The 17,500-nt window shown below is 37.4% G+C and overlaps 1 protein-coding gene across 4 annotated transcripts in view; it reads left to right on the top strand.

Moving 5' to 3' along the window:
• LOC108752601 (Down syndrome cell adhesion molecule-like protein Dscam2) overlaps window positions 1-17,500 on the top strand; it is a 167,804-nt gene that overhangs the window by 112,009 nt on the left and 38,295 nt on the right. For all 4 annotated transcript variants that reach the window (XM_018493542.1, XM_018493539.1, XM_018493543.1 and 1 more), the window contains exons 6-7: window positions 1,574-1,899; window positions 10,408-10,657. In XM_018493542.1, coding sequence (XP_018349044.1) covers window positions 1,574-1,899; window positions 10,408-10,657 — 576 coding nt within the window. The remainder of the gene's footprint in view (window positions 1-1,573; window positions 1,900-10,407; window positions 10,658-17,500) is intronic.

Raw genomic sequence — 17,500 nt, 5'->3', positions numbered from 1 at the left:
ACATTGCCGAAGAGGGAGAAGTGAACGATAAATGTGACATGATGGTATTTTAATTTTTTAACCTTTCGATGCTAAAATTACAAACGATTTTAACCGGAATAAACTTTTTAAAAATTTTTCGATATACAATAAATAAATGCTTAAACAAAAATCTGATTGAAAGACCATTAAAAATATATCTAAAGCATAAAAATAGTATTAAAAATGGTGAAATTAATTGCAGCAAAAAGAATATCGAATTTGAAACTTTCAGTGTAGTTTCTCCCCGGGAAAAGTGCGGGACAATGTTTCGCGATTTTTACGTTATGTACATTAAAAAGTTAACGCGGGATCTCTGTCTGCTCAGCCAACTCCGCGGGGATTTCTTTCTTAACGATTTCCCAGGGAGGTACGTATATCGTAAAATATCCCATGGAGAATCATCTGGATCGAAATCAGTGAGTAGCGCGTTTTTAAAACCTTAAATTTCTAATCCCATTCTCTCCTAAGATACGGAATATGATAAATACAACACGCGAGCATGTTTGTTGACTAATAATTTATTAATGCCCATGCAACAATGCATGAGCCTATAATAATTTGCATATGTTGAATTTCGTTAGGTAAATACACGCGCCGGTTAACATACATTAATAATGTACACGGCCGATAATCGGATATTTCAGAAATTTTGCTGTATTATTAATGTGACCGCATACATGCGTCTGAATTGGTTTATCACGCGTGCGTATGTCATCCATTTAAATATATTTGAATATCACAAAAAAGCGTGCTCTCCACTTTACGTTACGATAGCTTCGCAATCACGAGCAGATGCACGATTAATATTACCGTAATTCGACGTTATAATACCGTGAACGTGAAAATCGTCAATTCGAATTAATTTACAAATTTAGTAAATTAAGATAAGGTTTTCAGTATGGTATCACAAAATCTCACACTGAAATATTCTCACTATTATAATAGACAACACAATGGAAAGTCCTAATTACACAGAAAATTAGTTTCGAGCACTGCTGAAGTTCGTCGGTTTTGCGTATCATCGTAGTAATTTAGCACGTTATTACAGAGTAATAAGAGAATTAAGTCGAAAGCATACATAAGCTGAAGGCTTTTCGGAGGAAAAAATATGTGCATTTAGTGTACCTACATATTATAATATAATTTGAGACAAACTCGAATTTATAGGCTACGGCATACAAAAAAACTGAAACAGACCTAAGCAATAAGCAAATCAACATTTTAGATTTGCTACTGCGTATTGTGTTATATTCTCTACTGTGATTGCTCGATTCACTTATTACTTACGTCTATAGTCTCAAATACAATGAAAATCACAGGCAGAATAAGGAAAATAAGGAATAAGAGATTTCACCTATTAGAAACCATGTGTTATAGAATGTACGATTTCCGATAGGTTGAAATCTATTGTATTAGATTGTCTGTTTTTCTATTATCCGTGCGTTTCATTAAGGCTGTATTTATTGCCTAACATTTTTCTGTGTGTTATAAGCTTATTGCATTGCAAAAATGAAACTTGTCTAACTCTCTGAATTCCTTTCTTCTGTTCCAGAACATCGTAACTCGTCGCCGCCGCGATTCAACGAGCGGGTGAATCCCGGGCCGATCCGCACCGGCGAGACGATTGTACTATCGTGCATCTCGCAGGGTAATCCGCCGCCGACGTACCTCTGGTTCCGCGAATCCGTGTCGGGCACGACGATGGTCTTCAACTCGGAGAGGATACACGCGCGTGCCGGCGTTCTGGTGCTGCAGCCGGCCCGGGTCGAGGATGCCGGTAGATATGTCTGCCATGCAAACAATACCGCTGGCTCCGAGCGAGTTGAGCTGGAAGTCACCATCATAAGCAGCCTCTCTATCCATCTGGCGCCTCAACAGGTTTACTATGCGATCTTTTCTATCTCTTTTTCTTTCAATTGGAACGACGGCGCCTTTATGCGAACGACCCAATTCACATATCCCCATTCGCGCGTGTCTTATCGTCTTTTTCCATTTTATTTTCTCTTCCGGCCATTTCTGCCGATAGAAATAGCGACGATCGTTTGGCATAGCTTTTATCTAAATATAAAGACTTGATGTAACGTAATTGGCAATCAATAAGTTGAATAAAAATAATTTAAATTATTTTAAAATCAAAAGCTACGAGTTACGATAAGATGATGAGTGTTAGAAATCAAGCTGATATTTAATAATAAAGTTATAATAAGTACATTAAAACATAAACCAAACGTTTCAACCCTTATCGGATCATCTTCAGTGTATAATATTAAAAACAAACAAATTTGCGATTGATCGTCAATTTAATTTTTTTTTTCTTCCTTTCTATTCAATTATATAAAAAAGTATTTCAAAAAATGATGTGTATATTTCTTTGAAATGTGACAATTGTCTATATTATTTTTATTTGAAATATTTTTCTTTGAAACAACAATAACATTAATAGAAAAATTTATATCTTAAGCTTTAGTTTTATTGTATTATAAAATATTTAAAATATCGCGTAAAATTGAAAAATTGCAAAACATCGAGCAAGCTTAAAGCGAATTTTGCGCAGAATGTAAATTGACAGAAAGAGATAGTAAAGCGAGGAAAAAGTTTTGGCACGACTTTTAATGCCTCGGGAAACACAAAGATTGGCTGATTTAACAGCGAAAATATTGCTTGGTTTGCTTTCATATGAACAGCAGAGTTTCTAATGTGCGAAATTTCACTCTGTTTCACTTTATACATAATTATGCAACAAAATACGAAGTGTAGTTTATATTAACAGGCATGCAAATTAATTCTAATCTCTTTCGAGGCGTGAAATGGTACGCAAACATTCGCAACAGAGCGACGTTTGAGCTTTGCTTTTCCAAATAATGTTCGAATCCAAGTTTCGATTGTTATAACGTGCACCTTTGTTCAGCGTAATCGCCATAGAATATAGCCAGCTATTTCGATTTGAGCAAAGTTAAACCCAAGTTCATCCCGTTACTCCGAACAAGGTAGTGAACTTTGGACAATCTCCGGATAATTGGGTCGAACATCAACGCTACATCACAGTTCCTCCATCCATCTTGAGCCAGTGTCGGTTTACATGCATTTCCTCTCTTCTAAGTTTCACAAACAAATGTAATCTTTCTTCTTCTTTCTCTTCTTCTTTGTACTACATTACGCGCTTGCGTTTTGGCTGCATCAAACAAAGATCATTTCATATCATCGTAACACCCACGTCAAGCATTTATGAGATCTGGTTTTGCAATAACTATTTATCACATCTTGACTGTTGCAATAATCTGAAATGGACTTCTATTCTGGAATGAATCATGCTAGACTGCGAAGCGGATAAGAGCGGAGAGAATTATCGTCATACATTTTCGAAGCTCATGAATAAAATCCATTTTATCCAGCTGAAGCCTTAAACCCAGCGAAGTAATTTCATCGATCTCTTCAGAATCGATGCAAAATCCGCTCGCTATCTCTTCCATTTAAGATCCTCATCGGGAGGTAAATAAATGACAATCATTATTCCGGCTGTCATCGCGCGTGGCAGTTTACGCTTGGCTTCCCATTGAGCGGATTAAGAATCTCGAGGCGACATTTCTCGACGATATCGACGATAATCTTTTCCGTTCACGTAGTGCTTGCCTCCCCCTCCCCCCTCCCTCTCCTCCCTCCGTTTTCCGAACTTTTCCGAACTAGCAGCTTTTCTTGAATCGCTTCGTCGCAAATGACTCGGGCGTTTCTATTGTCCGCTCTTTTCCCTCCTCGGCCTTCGATCCAGGCGACAATTGTCGCCAGTTTCCCCGAGAGGCGCGAGGAACACAGTCAGAATCTGCATTTTACTTATCGCCATTCGGCGAGATTTCGCGAAATTTACCTTTATTCAAGATTTCTACGCTCCTCCGCAACGTCGACGATGGCATTTACGGACTAAATCGGTATTTATTTAGAAAATGCTGCAAGTCCATTGAATCACATTATATAAGCATTTACCCTACCACTTTACTATCGTATTTCCCTAAAAAAAACTTCAAAATCTGATCGAGCAACCATTTAACAGAACGAACGTATATCAGTTTTCCGTTAGTCCAAAAATCGTTTTTAGAATTATTTAACGATAATTGAATTTTTATAAAATAATTTTAATAAAAATTAATATCTTCTTAAAGTAATTTTCTTAAAGAATATCTTTTTAAAATAGATCAAATAACTTAAGGAATAATTACTGCTCATAAATATTATACTGAAATGATAATTTGAATTTCTTATTTCTTATTATTTTGATTCTTATTGTAAATGAATGAATTGCATAAAAATGTTCGCAAAATCTTTTCTGAACAATTTTTAATACAACACTCTGTCAACGGTTTTTCTACATTTTCATAGATTATTTTTTACATTATAAATTTGTACGTATAATGATAAGAGTATATATACATTTAACATAATCACCTGCAAAATATAAAACGAATAAGACTTTTTGTCGCATTTCGGCATGTCGATTTTTCGTTGAATTATTGTATAATGTTTATAAAATTCGGCACGCGCGCGTCATTCATGAGAGAACGCTGCGCGTTCACTTTTTGCATGTTTTGTAATTTGACAGGTGCATTAATGTATTATCAAAAAAACAGATGTAAAAACGTGTGATATGCGCGCTTTGAAACATGATATGCTGCCATCGAGGGACACCGCGCCGACCGAGAGTGATTCTGCTTCTACATCATTACGGGTCAATATAATTGCTAATATTTTTGCACAGAAAAATTGCAGTTAGGTGATATTAATGTCGTTCGAAAGCTAAGCTTCCAAACGAGTGTAACGCCACTTGGATGATTAGATTAGCGCTCACTAATTACGGAAATAAAATTGATTTCGCCACGAGACTTCCTCAAACATTTAAATCAAGATTACGAGCAGATATAATTGCCAATATCTTCATATACGGAGAAATCACAATAGGATAATCTTGATCTTATTCGAAATTCAAAATTCTGACGCTTCCAATACGTATAAGATTGCTTATTTTAGCTGACATAGTTTGCGAGTTTATTATCGATGATGAAGAAATTAAAATCGATTTTGCTACAATCTTCATCGTTTAAATAAGAAGAGTGTATCTTTTAATTTATATTACTATTATTTTATGTCAAATTTTTGCAAGAAGATTTAAATTATTACGATTTCAAGTATTTACATTTATATATAAAATTCTATTTATAATTTAAAATTTAACAACTTTTTTTTGCTTGCCTCATTGTTGCAAGAGTATTCGAGTTGTTTGCAAATTCATAGAGTACGCAGGATCATCACGGTTCGTTGTTTCATGATTTTGTTAAACCTTTAAGAGGCTTCGATAAATCTCCCTTTTTCTCTGTATCTCTATTTTGCTTCTTCTCTCTTCTCTAGCTGAGATATAGATGAAGAGAAATTTCCTCCGAAATAACTTCAACTAAATTCAAGCCGACTCCGGTAGCGCGAGTGACTAATTCTCAGCGACGTAGATAATCGAGGATCGCGCATTAGTATCGTAAATACAGCGAAGGTAAGAAGTCTAGAAGCGCAATTGCTCGGCCGTGATACTGCATATAAAACATGACAGCTTCATCCATAACATGATGAATTTCGAAGTTGTCCTGACCACTTATTCCTCGAGTCAAATTATCGTTCGCTCGGAGATCGTCAGACTTTGTTCCGCAATTGCCTATTCTCTTCCCCGAAAGTTTCTTGCAAATGTCAACTTTCATAAACGATTCCGTCGCTATTTGAACAAAATTTACCTCACGCTTTGCTAAAATTTTTCATCTCTTTTATATATTCTGATTTAATTTTTAACTGTTATTACTCTTTTACTTTTATTAGTCCGTTTTTTTTTTATATTTTTCTTTTTATTGTGGCCATATTACATTTTTATATATTTATACTGATATATTTGCAAAAACAAATCCCATCATGTCTGGTATGTGTTATATGTTTTGTGAAAGTATAATCGAGACCGATAGCTTTGTATATATTCTCATTTTATCTTGATCTATGGCGCGTCTTCTACATCATAAAAAATTACTATTCCGTGATGAAATAGTGTATACTCGGACGATCATGTAATAGTATACCCTCTACGATCTCTATGAAGCTCGCGCTTCATGGGCAGGTTATCGACGACCGAAGTGGTTGCGACCGATAACGCACAGACCGAGATATCGAAGCGCCCGCGCGAAAACCGGCGTGTAATAAATGCTCCACACGCGCACAAACTATTTCACTGTCAATTACCAGCTGATGGATCACAACCCTGTCTCGATTTACTGAGACGAATCGATGTATTACATACCTACCTATCCCATCCTGAAAAGTCGACTACATTCCGGGTCGATCGACGCCTGGAAACGAGGGGAAAGAGAGAAAGGGATGGGAGAGAGTGGAAAATGTCAGTAAAGTGTCGCTGTCCAACGGTGAAAACGCGAGAAAGTGGTATTCTTCCATCTGGAGCGGACAGCTTGGGCACACATACGTATCTACATATACATATATAAAAGAAGGACGAATACGCGCGCGCGTAAATGGTCCACGGTGACGAGGGCTGCTGCGGATGCTATCGTAGAAGAGCGACAGAAATATCAGAGAGAATTGGGTAAGGGGCTGGAACCATTGAAATACCACATATATTCATTCGCTGAAAGCATTCCGTATAACTTTCGCGATCATCAACGCAAGAATGCTTATAACAGGCAGTTTTACTCGCATATACAAGGTGTCCTATTTACGTAGACATTTGTTGATTAATGTTTCGAGTCGATCTTTCTTTAGCGCAAAATTTAATTGACCATTTGATATATCATGTTGAAACGATCAATCATCTCTGTATGTATTAAAAAAGCAAAATGAAATTTTATGAGAGCTCTTTAAAATTAAATAAAACTCTATTTTAATTTGCATTTTTCAGAAATATAATTCTTGAGGAACATTATTGTATCTTAATCGTTTATAATTTTAAAATAATCGATAGATTTGATTTTAATCGAAAGAAATAAATTGGTCAAAGAATTCACAGATGAAAGCCGGATGCAACGAATCTCCGGACACTCCGTATATATATATATCAGCTGTCTTCCTTCTCCACAATTTCGTTCCATTAACGCGTCAAACTCTTTTAATGCTTTATTGACGGAAGTCGCAGCTTTTTGTCGCGCGTAACACAGTTTTCGATGCTACGACAGAGTTAATAATCACAGGCTTTTCAATGGATCTCTGAACGTTGTCAAATTATTTCTGCCGTTCGTCACTTTAAGAGGACGATTAATTGAACATACGAAACTTGTGTGTTCCATTGGATCGGATTGGAAGTTTTAAGGATGTATGTGTCACAACTTAAAGCATTATCAAAAATGTAAAAATTACAAAGGTTATTCTATCATTACGTTTGAATCTCTGCAGTGTAAAATTTAAGTATAATTTTTTGACTGATTTAAAAGTTATTTAATTTTTTTGTTTGTTTTGATTTTTAAGTAAAATTGCATTTTGTAATATTTATTTACAAATTTGATGAGTAACATTACGAATTAAATCAAATTTTATATATATATATTTAAATAAATAAAACTCTAATAAATATTTGTGCAAAAGTTCATTTAAATACATTTGCTCGTTATTTACTTAAAACTACAGAATATGATAACTGCGCTTTATAAGCCCGTAAATAATTTCTTATTTTGTTTTTGCAGTTAGTTTTAGGATGTATTTACGATAAAATTTTTTAGAGGTATCGAATGATATTGGCTGATACTTTTAGTTGTATAACCAAAACATCCTTAATGCGATTTTCGACGTTTAATTCACGAAACGTTAAATGAAAATATTCCAGAATTTTAATAACGTTCAGAAATTTGTACATTTAAAACAAGTACAAAAATGCTTTTATGGCTACTCTGCAAAAATATCGGTAGATATTTATTATTTATATTCTTTCAACAAATATAAAGTTTCAGATGTACGCATATGTAAACCGTTATTTAAATTTTAATTAAATTTTTTATCTTATAATTTGATAGACTACATTACTTTCTTCATCTCTTTATTATTTTTAGAAGCTTATCAGGAATGAAACAAATTTAATATACTCTCATCCTTATTTAACAGCAATCCCCTTATTTGTCCCGCGTTTTCTCCTCTAAAAAAAAAGAACACGTAATAACCACGCGACGCGCGGTTCAAAGAAAATTTTATGTACGCGTCGCGCATGTATGCATTTATTGTTACCCTGAAACAAGGGGGATTTCCGCGTGTTGTAAATATATACTTACTCGCCGACCATAAAGGGAGAGACAAACCACAAAGAAAGTTAACACGAAGAGAGAGGGGAAGTAAGAAGGGGACGTTATAGCTCGCCTTAGTTCGTTTTATGAATCTCCCTTCGAGCATCTTTAAAGTAACTATCCGCTATCGCGACCACGTTTTATCCCTTTTTTCCTGAGTTTCCTTCGCTCGCTTTTCCGAGGGCGATAACCGTGTCAAAGGATATTTAAAAGTCGTAACGACAATTCGAAAGAAAGTTTTCTCTTAGAGTCGCCTAACAAAAGGGACCATCGGCTCAAGCGCGATCTTTTTAACAATATTTAATGGTCGCGGTCAATTCGATGACAAAAATCTGTGTCTTAAAAGACTCTGCATTACTGGTGGAGGGTTATAAACCAGCCGATTCTCCCGGTCCACTTATCGCGGACGGTATGAAGCAATGCTTTTTGCTTTGCGTCGAGATCGAAAGCGCGTCCAGCGGTTAGGAAGTGCTTCTCATTCGCGAATTCTTGATCGGAGTGGTTGCGGAATTCGCAAGCGTGATGCAGCGAACATCGCGATGCGGCAGCATCCCATTGCATCTCAACCGTGCACACGTATGCACGCTCTCGACATGCACGCCGCATAATCGAAATGCGCTGTTCGTGGCCCTCTCCTCGGTTTATCCCTTCCCCCCTTCCTTCTGCCTCTTTTGTCTATACTCTACTCTCTCTCTCTTCCTTCCCTCTCCCCCTTTCACCCTCCCCTTCTTCCCTCTCTCTCTCTCCCCTCTCTACCTCTCCTTCCTCTCTTTTCCTCTCTCTCTCTCTCTCTCTCTCTCTCTCTCTCTTCCTTCCCCCTCCCCCCTCTCTCTCTCTCTCTTCTGTTCCCTTGAAGCAAACGAGCATCCTTAATAATGCGCAAGACCGATTCTACTTTGGATCAAAGGATCCCATCCACGTTCGATCGCCGCCAAGTTAAGCGGCTCAAGATGGATATGGAAATTCCGATGGGAGGCCGATTTAATGGATCACCCTATATTATTCTGCGAATTCCTGGCGCGTATCCTTGTCTGACGGTACACGGTCTCATCATCTACCCGTTCTGAGAAGACTTCAATTAAACGTAGAACACTTCCGAGATCGATTCCGAGCGATCGTTATCGAGATTAATAATAGTCGATTAATATCGGTTGCCAACGGGATCAGCTGCAGCTTGAATGTAATGTTGGAATATTTTTAGAAATATATTATATTTTAAATAATATATGCGATATACGATAAAAAATAGAACGATAGATATGAGAAGATTATTTTATGTAAACGGCAAATTTTTTAATTATGTTGAAAACTTGACGGAATATTGAAGAGTGAAAATTCTTCAATTTTATCAGCTATATTATTTCTAAATTGCAAACAAAATTTGTTCACTGCTCAAAAGCCGATAAAGTTAGAATTTTCATTAATTTGCATCTCAATTACGTTGATATACTTTTAAAGGAGACGAGCGCGACGGTCAAAGGGCGCGTGATTAAATTAGCTTTTCGAATGCGAGATTGGAAATTCCATTGGGCCACTTGGGTTAATTGTACGAACGCGTTCGTCCAATTTCTAATTCAATATACAACGACCGTGTCCTCGCATTCTCCTCATCGGCACGTACACATTATATTTCGATGAACCGTAATTGCGCGAATCCATGTTGAGATCATATTCGCGTTGATTTTTTAATTGTATGACAATTGAATAATTGATTATTAAAACTTGTTTCATCCTGCCGCAGAATTTAGAATATGCAAACTGAATCTAGGTTTCTTGTACAGGTTTTGTGATTTCATTTTTGAAAGTTAAACTTTGCAAATCGCAAATTTGTATAATGAAATGTGATTTAATGTTAATTTAAATTTAATTTACAATGTCGTAGGCAAATTTAATATTATACACATACATGTGCAATATATACATATAATACGTATAACGAATTCTAAATCGTAAATATTATATTACATTCCGAGTATTATATTTCTATTGTACCGCAGAGATTTTAATCAAATATTATATGTATTACATTTCGTCGCATTGTACGTTGTATGTATATATATATATATATATGTTTTTATGTGACCTCTAGGTGACGGTGGATCTAGGGAAGGACGCGGAATTTCAGTGCTCCGTCACTGGTCAGCCACATCCGGTGATCTCGTGGGCGAAAGACGGTCTTCCTGTGCGGGAAGGATCGTCGGGTAGGAGCAAAGTCACGGGTAACGACGGCTCGACCTTGCGTATCTCTTCCATCGTGAGAGACGACAAAGGAATGTATCAGTGCTTCGCCAAAAACGATTACGAGATGGTGCAAGCCACAGCCGAATTACGTTTAGGAGGTAAATTCGATTCACCATTCCGTCCTCATGTCTTTCGATTGTTCGTGTAATATTAAAAATCAGTACAGTCCTTCATTAGACTGTGACTCACATTGAATACATAGCATCATAAAAAATATGGACTGCGCTTAATATACTGCAATAAATTGAATTAACATTAGTTACAAGGCAAAGTATGGTAGATAACTTACATATGATACAATTTTTACTAAGTAAAATTTATAAATTTTAAATATTATTATAATAATATTATTATAATAATTTGCTAATTATATTACTTGCTAGATATTTTGGTTGTATATTCTCTAAATCTCGGAGAGTGAAATCTCACTCGAAGAGATTGAAAATTTAGCCTGTCTCGAAAATAAGAGTGAACATACGGCCACTCTTATTCAAGAGTGATAGATTTTCATTCTTTTTAAAGAGATTTACCCTTTTGGAATTCACTCCGGAGGAGTGAAATCTCAATCCCTTTTTTTTTTGGAGTGAGGTTCCATCTACCCTGGTATTACACTCCTTTGGAGTGAATCTCATTTCAAAAGAGTAAATCTCACTCTAAAAAAAGTAAAAAAAATCTACCACTCTTGAACAAGAGTGGCCGTATTTTTACTCTTTTTTCAAGATTTCTTCGAATGAGATTTTACTTCACGAGATTTAGAGAGTACATAGATGCGATTCAATTGTTTACATTTTTCTTTCAATAAGCTTCTAATCTTTGCTTTCCATTTGAAATATGGAAGTCGGGAGATTCTCGAGATATTGTTGGCGCGATATTATAGCGGGTGTATTTAAAATATTACACGTGAGAAAGTCGAGATGGATTAGTGTGAATGCGAGCGAACTACCGCGCAACTTTGCAACAAAGTTTTATGAAAGTTCTCTCCAGGAAATAATAAGGCTAAATTAAGGCTATTAACGGTACACCATTAACCGACGATGGAAGACTCTATTGCCAAAGTTTTGTCTCCTTTCTTCCTCTTTTTGCAACTTTTTGTAGCTTCTACTGCCTGCTCTGTAAAATATAGCTCCGTTGAATACATAGATGCTCGGAAGCCCGTCTTATTACGTTGCTAAATGGCGACGTATTTTTAATTATGCACAACCTTCATTCATGGCGCACCGAGCTATTATATTTAATTACGTGTAAATATAATGAGGAGCATGGAGAGAAACAATTAGTCAATTTATGTTAAAGTAGTCGCAGCTAAACAAATTATTAATTAAAGTTTCTTTTACTTTTTTATGCCATTTAATAATTATTACGCGTGCGAAAAGAATATTATTTTTTTTTTATTAGGAAAATTTCACAAATTAAATCCCGAAACTGCCGTCCAAGTTGATACCTACAGAAGTTAGAGGCAGAGCTTTCCGAGGGACGTATATCGTCTCTTACTTCGTTTCGTTGTTAGAGCAAAGTTCTCAATAGGTGCAATTGCCACAGCGAGTCAATTGTTCCGAAGGCTCAAACGTTCTTGTGAATCGACGTATTATGCCGGTACATTCACATACAGATCAACGAAGGAAAATAAGGCCGCGAACTAGGAGAACTCAACCATGGCCAGAGATTGACGGGGTGAACGAAGAAACGCGGTTGGGCGAACTCCAGGACAAAAAGGGGAATGAAAGGGAAAGAAAAAGCGGAGAAATGCTTAACGAGGACGATGCATAATGGAGAAAGGAGAAATCCACTAGCCAACGTGCCGCGAAATAAATACGTGCCATTTGTCTTAGTCAGGGGGTTGGTCGGCCAGAGAAAGAATGGAAAGAGGATGGTCGGCGAAAAGAGGAGTATCGCGTGCGAAGACGCGCGAGCAGAGACGAATGGCGACTGGACGAATATTCCGTCGTCGTCGTCGTCGTCGTCGTCGCCGTCGTCGTTGTCGGCTTTAAAATGGCTAAGACGACGAACGGCGTTTTCGCGCGACATAATCCATTACCTTAAACGACCGCTGTCGCTTTCTCAACCGTCTTAAGATGCCTGCGTACACGAAGCGAGCGAGAACGAATGTGAGCTCTTGGACCTTCACATTAGTTCCTGCCGTCTTTGACTCGTTTGGATTAAAAGGATTATAAATGAAGACATTTGATAAAAAGCCGTTCGCGGATATTTGGAGGAAGTGTAGAATCAAGAATTTCTAGCATATTTAAAAATGTAAAAAAAATTACCCCCGACAATTCTCGAAGATCTTTTATCCACTTACACTCGAAACTTTTTATGTATTGTATTACCACTTAAATGTTGAAAAAGGTGAAAAAAGGTTGAAGAAAGACGTTTCAAAACTTCTTCAACGAATTGTAAATTTTTTATTTTAAGTGGATATCTTACTTTTACGTAGACGAAGGATTTTGAAGAGATATCATATATTAACATTTCTTCAATTTTCTTCGCGACTTTTTCTAACGCCCAATAGGTAGTACATTAACGAACAATCCAAATCAGACTGTTTTTATACTTGTATTCAATAAATTATAAGTAGAATATTATATATGTATTACACACACACATATATATATATATATATACATACACACACTCGGAAACAGAATTCCTGAAATATCTCGCACTTTTCAAAAATGGAACATATGAAAATTCCACTGATCGTTTTTATCGCAATTAAACGATATCCCGGTGAAAAAGTTGCCGGCAGCATTCAAAAAGTGGGACGCAGCGCAATGAAACGACAGGATCGTGCTTTAAATCGCCAGCAGCAGCAGCAGCAGCAGCAAAATGCAGCCACCCAGAATTTTTCGACTTTTTCCTTTTCCCCGCAAAAAGAGCGAAAATAATTTATTTCAAATGTGATATGAATTCGTGAGTCACGATTTTCGCGCGATATATTTATTCGAAAATGCCGCATCTATTCATACAAGCATTTAGGTCGGAATTAGTCTATGGCATTGAAGATTGAGATTGAAATTTAACCAATCTAAACAATAAGAGCTAAAACTTCCTCACTGGTCAAATTTCAATCTCAATCTTCAATGCATAATCTGATTCCTTATTCGAGTTGCGAAACTTTCGCGCGACTTTCTCGCGACTTGTTCGTATCGCGAAAACCGTTGTCATACGATAGATGCCTTTCTGCACAATTTGCGAGTTTAATACGATTTGCCAACGCAGCATGCGTCATCGTCATCACTGTCGTCATCGCGACGTGAAATGCGGAATAATTGAACGATCCGGTAAATCCTCTTATGTAACAAAAGGAGAGAATCAAAGAGGCGAGGTTCCATAATGATCGTAAACCGCGCATAGAACTGCGAGGTCTGAGGAGAGTAAGAAAAACAAGTTTCGCGAGAGCGAAGGAATTCTTAGTATTTTTACGATTTTCGTTCGATCCAACAAAGGAACCACGATGGAACGCGCCGACAAAAACATGGGAAACTACTGATTCGCGACGAAATAGGCATTGTTGAGCGCGAGCCAAATAAGAATCGTAATCGAATCAGCATCGCCCCTAAGAGAGCAGAAGCTCTTTCCGTCTTCTCCTCGCGATTGTAATTTCTGACGATCGATCTTGTACGAATTTAAACACGGAATGCGCGTTTGCGTTTACATAAATTATAGAAATCATATTATCATTTCATTTTTTACTATTTAAAAAAGATCTTGAATAAGGGTACATGCTAAAAATAAAAGGCGAAGATAAAAAATCGTTGGCATTTTTCCAGCTTTGGCAGAATACTTAATTGAAATTTATTATACAAATTTGGACCGCGTTCAGAATAAATCTAATTAAATAAGAGAAATCCTATATCCGGTCAAAGCAGATCTTAGTGCTTAAATATTTCTGTGTGAATTTATATACATATTTAATTCTGCAAACTGCGCACCGAAATTCTTTTCGGTCTTGAAACTCAATCATGTGCAGAACTAGAGTAGTAATATCACTTATTAAATTGACAAACAATTAAATATTATAATACAGTTTGCGGAATCTGCAAACGTATATAAATTCACACAGAAATATTTAAATAATATTAAATACTAAGATCCTTTTTGACTAAATATAGATTTTCTCTTATTTATATATATATGTATTATATATATATATATATATATATATATATAATTTTGTATGGAATCGAACCTTCTCCGTCCTTTATCACTTCCTGTGCTTTAATCGGTACCAACCGCTGTACCATTCGATTAACGATAAAATCGGGCGAGAAAGCGGGACAGCCGGTAAAAGGTCAAAAACTTCGGGGCGCTTTTAGTATCTCTTAAAAGAAACTAATAATAATAATGAAGAATCGTAGTTGCTCTAAGGCGCGCCATCGCCTTTCCAGCAGCGTTGCGGCGCGTCGACAATCTAGGTTAATTAATTCCACTTAACGATTTTCCGTCTCTTTCTTGATTACGGGTGGCTGGCGTAGAGGTGGAGGCTTTAAATCGCGGTTAGTACTAAGCGACGTTAATAACGAATGTAATAGAGTTCCAGGTTAAGTTGCACACCGATAATCGGGATTAATCCTGGATTTTATATATATATGTTTTATATATATATATATATATATATATATAATGTACATACATATATACATATATAGCGATTATCTATGTGTTGCTAGATTAGAGAAACAGAGTATCTTGTTGTACATACGTACAAAATACTTGCATTACTGGACAATCCCTAAATCTACACTTACCTGCGATCTACAGTACGGATAATATATATTTCATTGCAACTTTAGATGTAAATCAAAACCTATTCCTAACTTATTATTTTAATTGTAATTTTGTTAGTTGTAATTTTTGTCAGTTGAAAGTTTTCTTACTAATTACTAGTTTTGTAATGAATTCATTTCACGGGTGTAACAAATTCCAGATTTATAAAAAACTTAATCTTTTTTAAATGTTTTATTTGCAATTAACTGTCACGGGAGCCTCGCGATATCCGATCGGCAGTATTTCAATAATACTTTCGCCGCTCTTTACGCGCTCGTGAATTTCACGATAACGCGATATTAAACACGAGATCGGGACAGTCACGCGGAGCGTTAAATTATTTTCCGACTCCGATTCTGGCAAACTTCCATTTTGTTGACGGCGCGCCATCGAATCGATGCAGTCGGGGTAAATAACGAGGCGAGGTGGAATCATCGGTCTCAATGAATTGCAGACAGTGCGCGCTGTTTGCATGCATTAATGACACAAAGCCCGGACGTGTAATAGCCCAGCCGGAGTAATCGCTCGCGACAAAGTCGCGCGAACGATGTCGATGGCGGAATCACCGTTGTCGCGTTGCACTGCAAATCTGTCAAGGATTATACCAATCCGCCGTGCATGAAAGCGATACACACGATCGACGTATAACTCGCCAAAATTAATGGAAACGTTTCACGTGTATCGACAGCGCGGAGATACGAAAAGCACGTTGCTGTTGCATCGAGAAAAATCGGGAAGCGGCAGGAATGATGTAGCACTTCGGCACAAGCTTAATTTCAATGACGGGCTCTTTGACCAGTTCGAAGTTGATTAGCCTTTAATGAAAATGTCAAGGCTCTTTTAATAGGTCTCGAGTTATAAACGAGCGAAAATGAAGAACTTTCCAGAAATAAGTCGTGTCTTTGCTGGATGGAACTAGGTCTGAAAATTGAGTCGGAAGAGCAATAATCATCATTACACGTATTAATTACGTACTTAACTTTGTGCCATCTTACATTACTATATGTTCCGTCTTATTTATAAATTAATGGGACGCAAATGTACTTGGAATAGAAAGACATGTCAAACTGTCACGAGAAATTGAGCTGTAACACGTGTTTCAAATTTCAAAGTTGCATAAGCTTATATCTTACGTTCATCACATCGGGGAATTTAACCATCTGATCTGCAGATCATGCAGAAATTTGAAAATCCCGATTGTTCTATCTTAAATGACTCGGTAGTCGATAAATGAAAGAGATTAGCTTCCCTCCCTATAAAAAAAGATTACTGATAATGGGAACTAAAGATACTTAAGCAAGAGATTGGATACCATACTTTTGGTCCGCCATATTTTTCAGGACCTGCTTAAGATGTGAAATCAAGAAGTTATCTCAAAATATCCAATCGTTTAAGCCTGCAGCACACGATGCTTATTTTCCTATTGGATTGCTTGCGTTTTGGTAAATTACTAGAAATTCTCATTGTGCGTGGTGGTAATTCTTATAGTGATTCACAGCAGGAAAAGCATTATATGTATATCGCGAGGCTTTACTCGAGGATCTCTGATGAAGACTCACTGCTTAAGGAACGCCATGTTTTGCGGCAAATGCAAATGTCGTTGACAACACAAGTGACGGCGAGGTTCACGGGCACTGGAACGTTGGGCCCGCGAATAGCGGGGCGTGGCACGCGATGCGAACACAGAAGGGGATATTCTGATTTACGCCGCGGGGCAAACAGCCTAGCTCGACTCGAATCAACTCGACCCGGTCGCGCGCCACCCCGTTCGTCCGCGCGCGCTCGGGGTTATTGTCGGCTCTATAATTTGGGGTTAATTCACCGGGCGGCACTCGAGTTCAGGCGTCAAACCACAGATCGATAGTTCCGCCCGCGCGCACCGCGCGTTGGGATTGTCATGTAAATGTTGCGTGCATAATACTCCCCTTCGTACCCTCCACCGCCGCCTTGCGGCGACCCAGGGGCCATTTCCACGGCGATCATCGCCGCAGGCTGGCCCCCGCACTATCTCTCCTGCGAGCTGCATGGCTATATGGACTACGTACGTATGCGCAGCGCTGAATGCACCTGATTCAGGTGGTACTCCAACATTCCGGCGGAAACTAACTCGCATTCTCCGCGATAGTCAGCTCGCAGCGACTACCACAGACTAGTCTGAAAGATTCGCCGGTATT

This window comes from Trachymyrmex septentrionalis, unplaced genomic scaffold (genome assembly GCF_001594115.1).
Source record: "Trachymyrmex septentrionalis isolate Tsep2-gDNA-1 unplaced genomic scaffold, Tsep1.0 scaffold60, whole genome shotgun sequence".
Taxonomy (NCBI): Eukaryota; Metazoa; Arthropoda; class Insecta; order Hymenoptera; family Formicidae; genus Trachymyrmex; species Trachymyrmex septentrionalis.
This window is presented reverse-complemented; position numbering and strand designations above follow the sequence as displayed.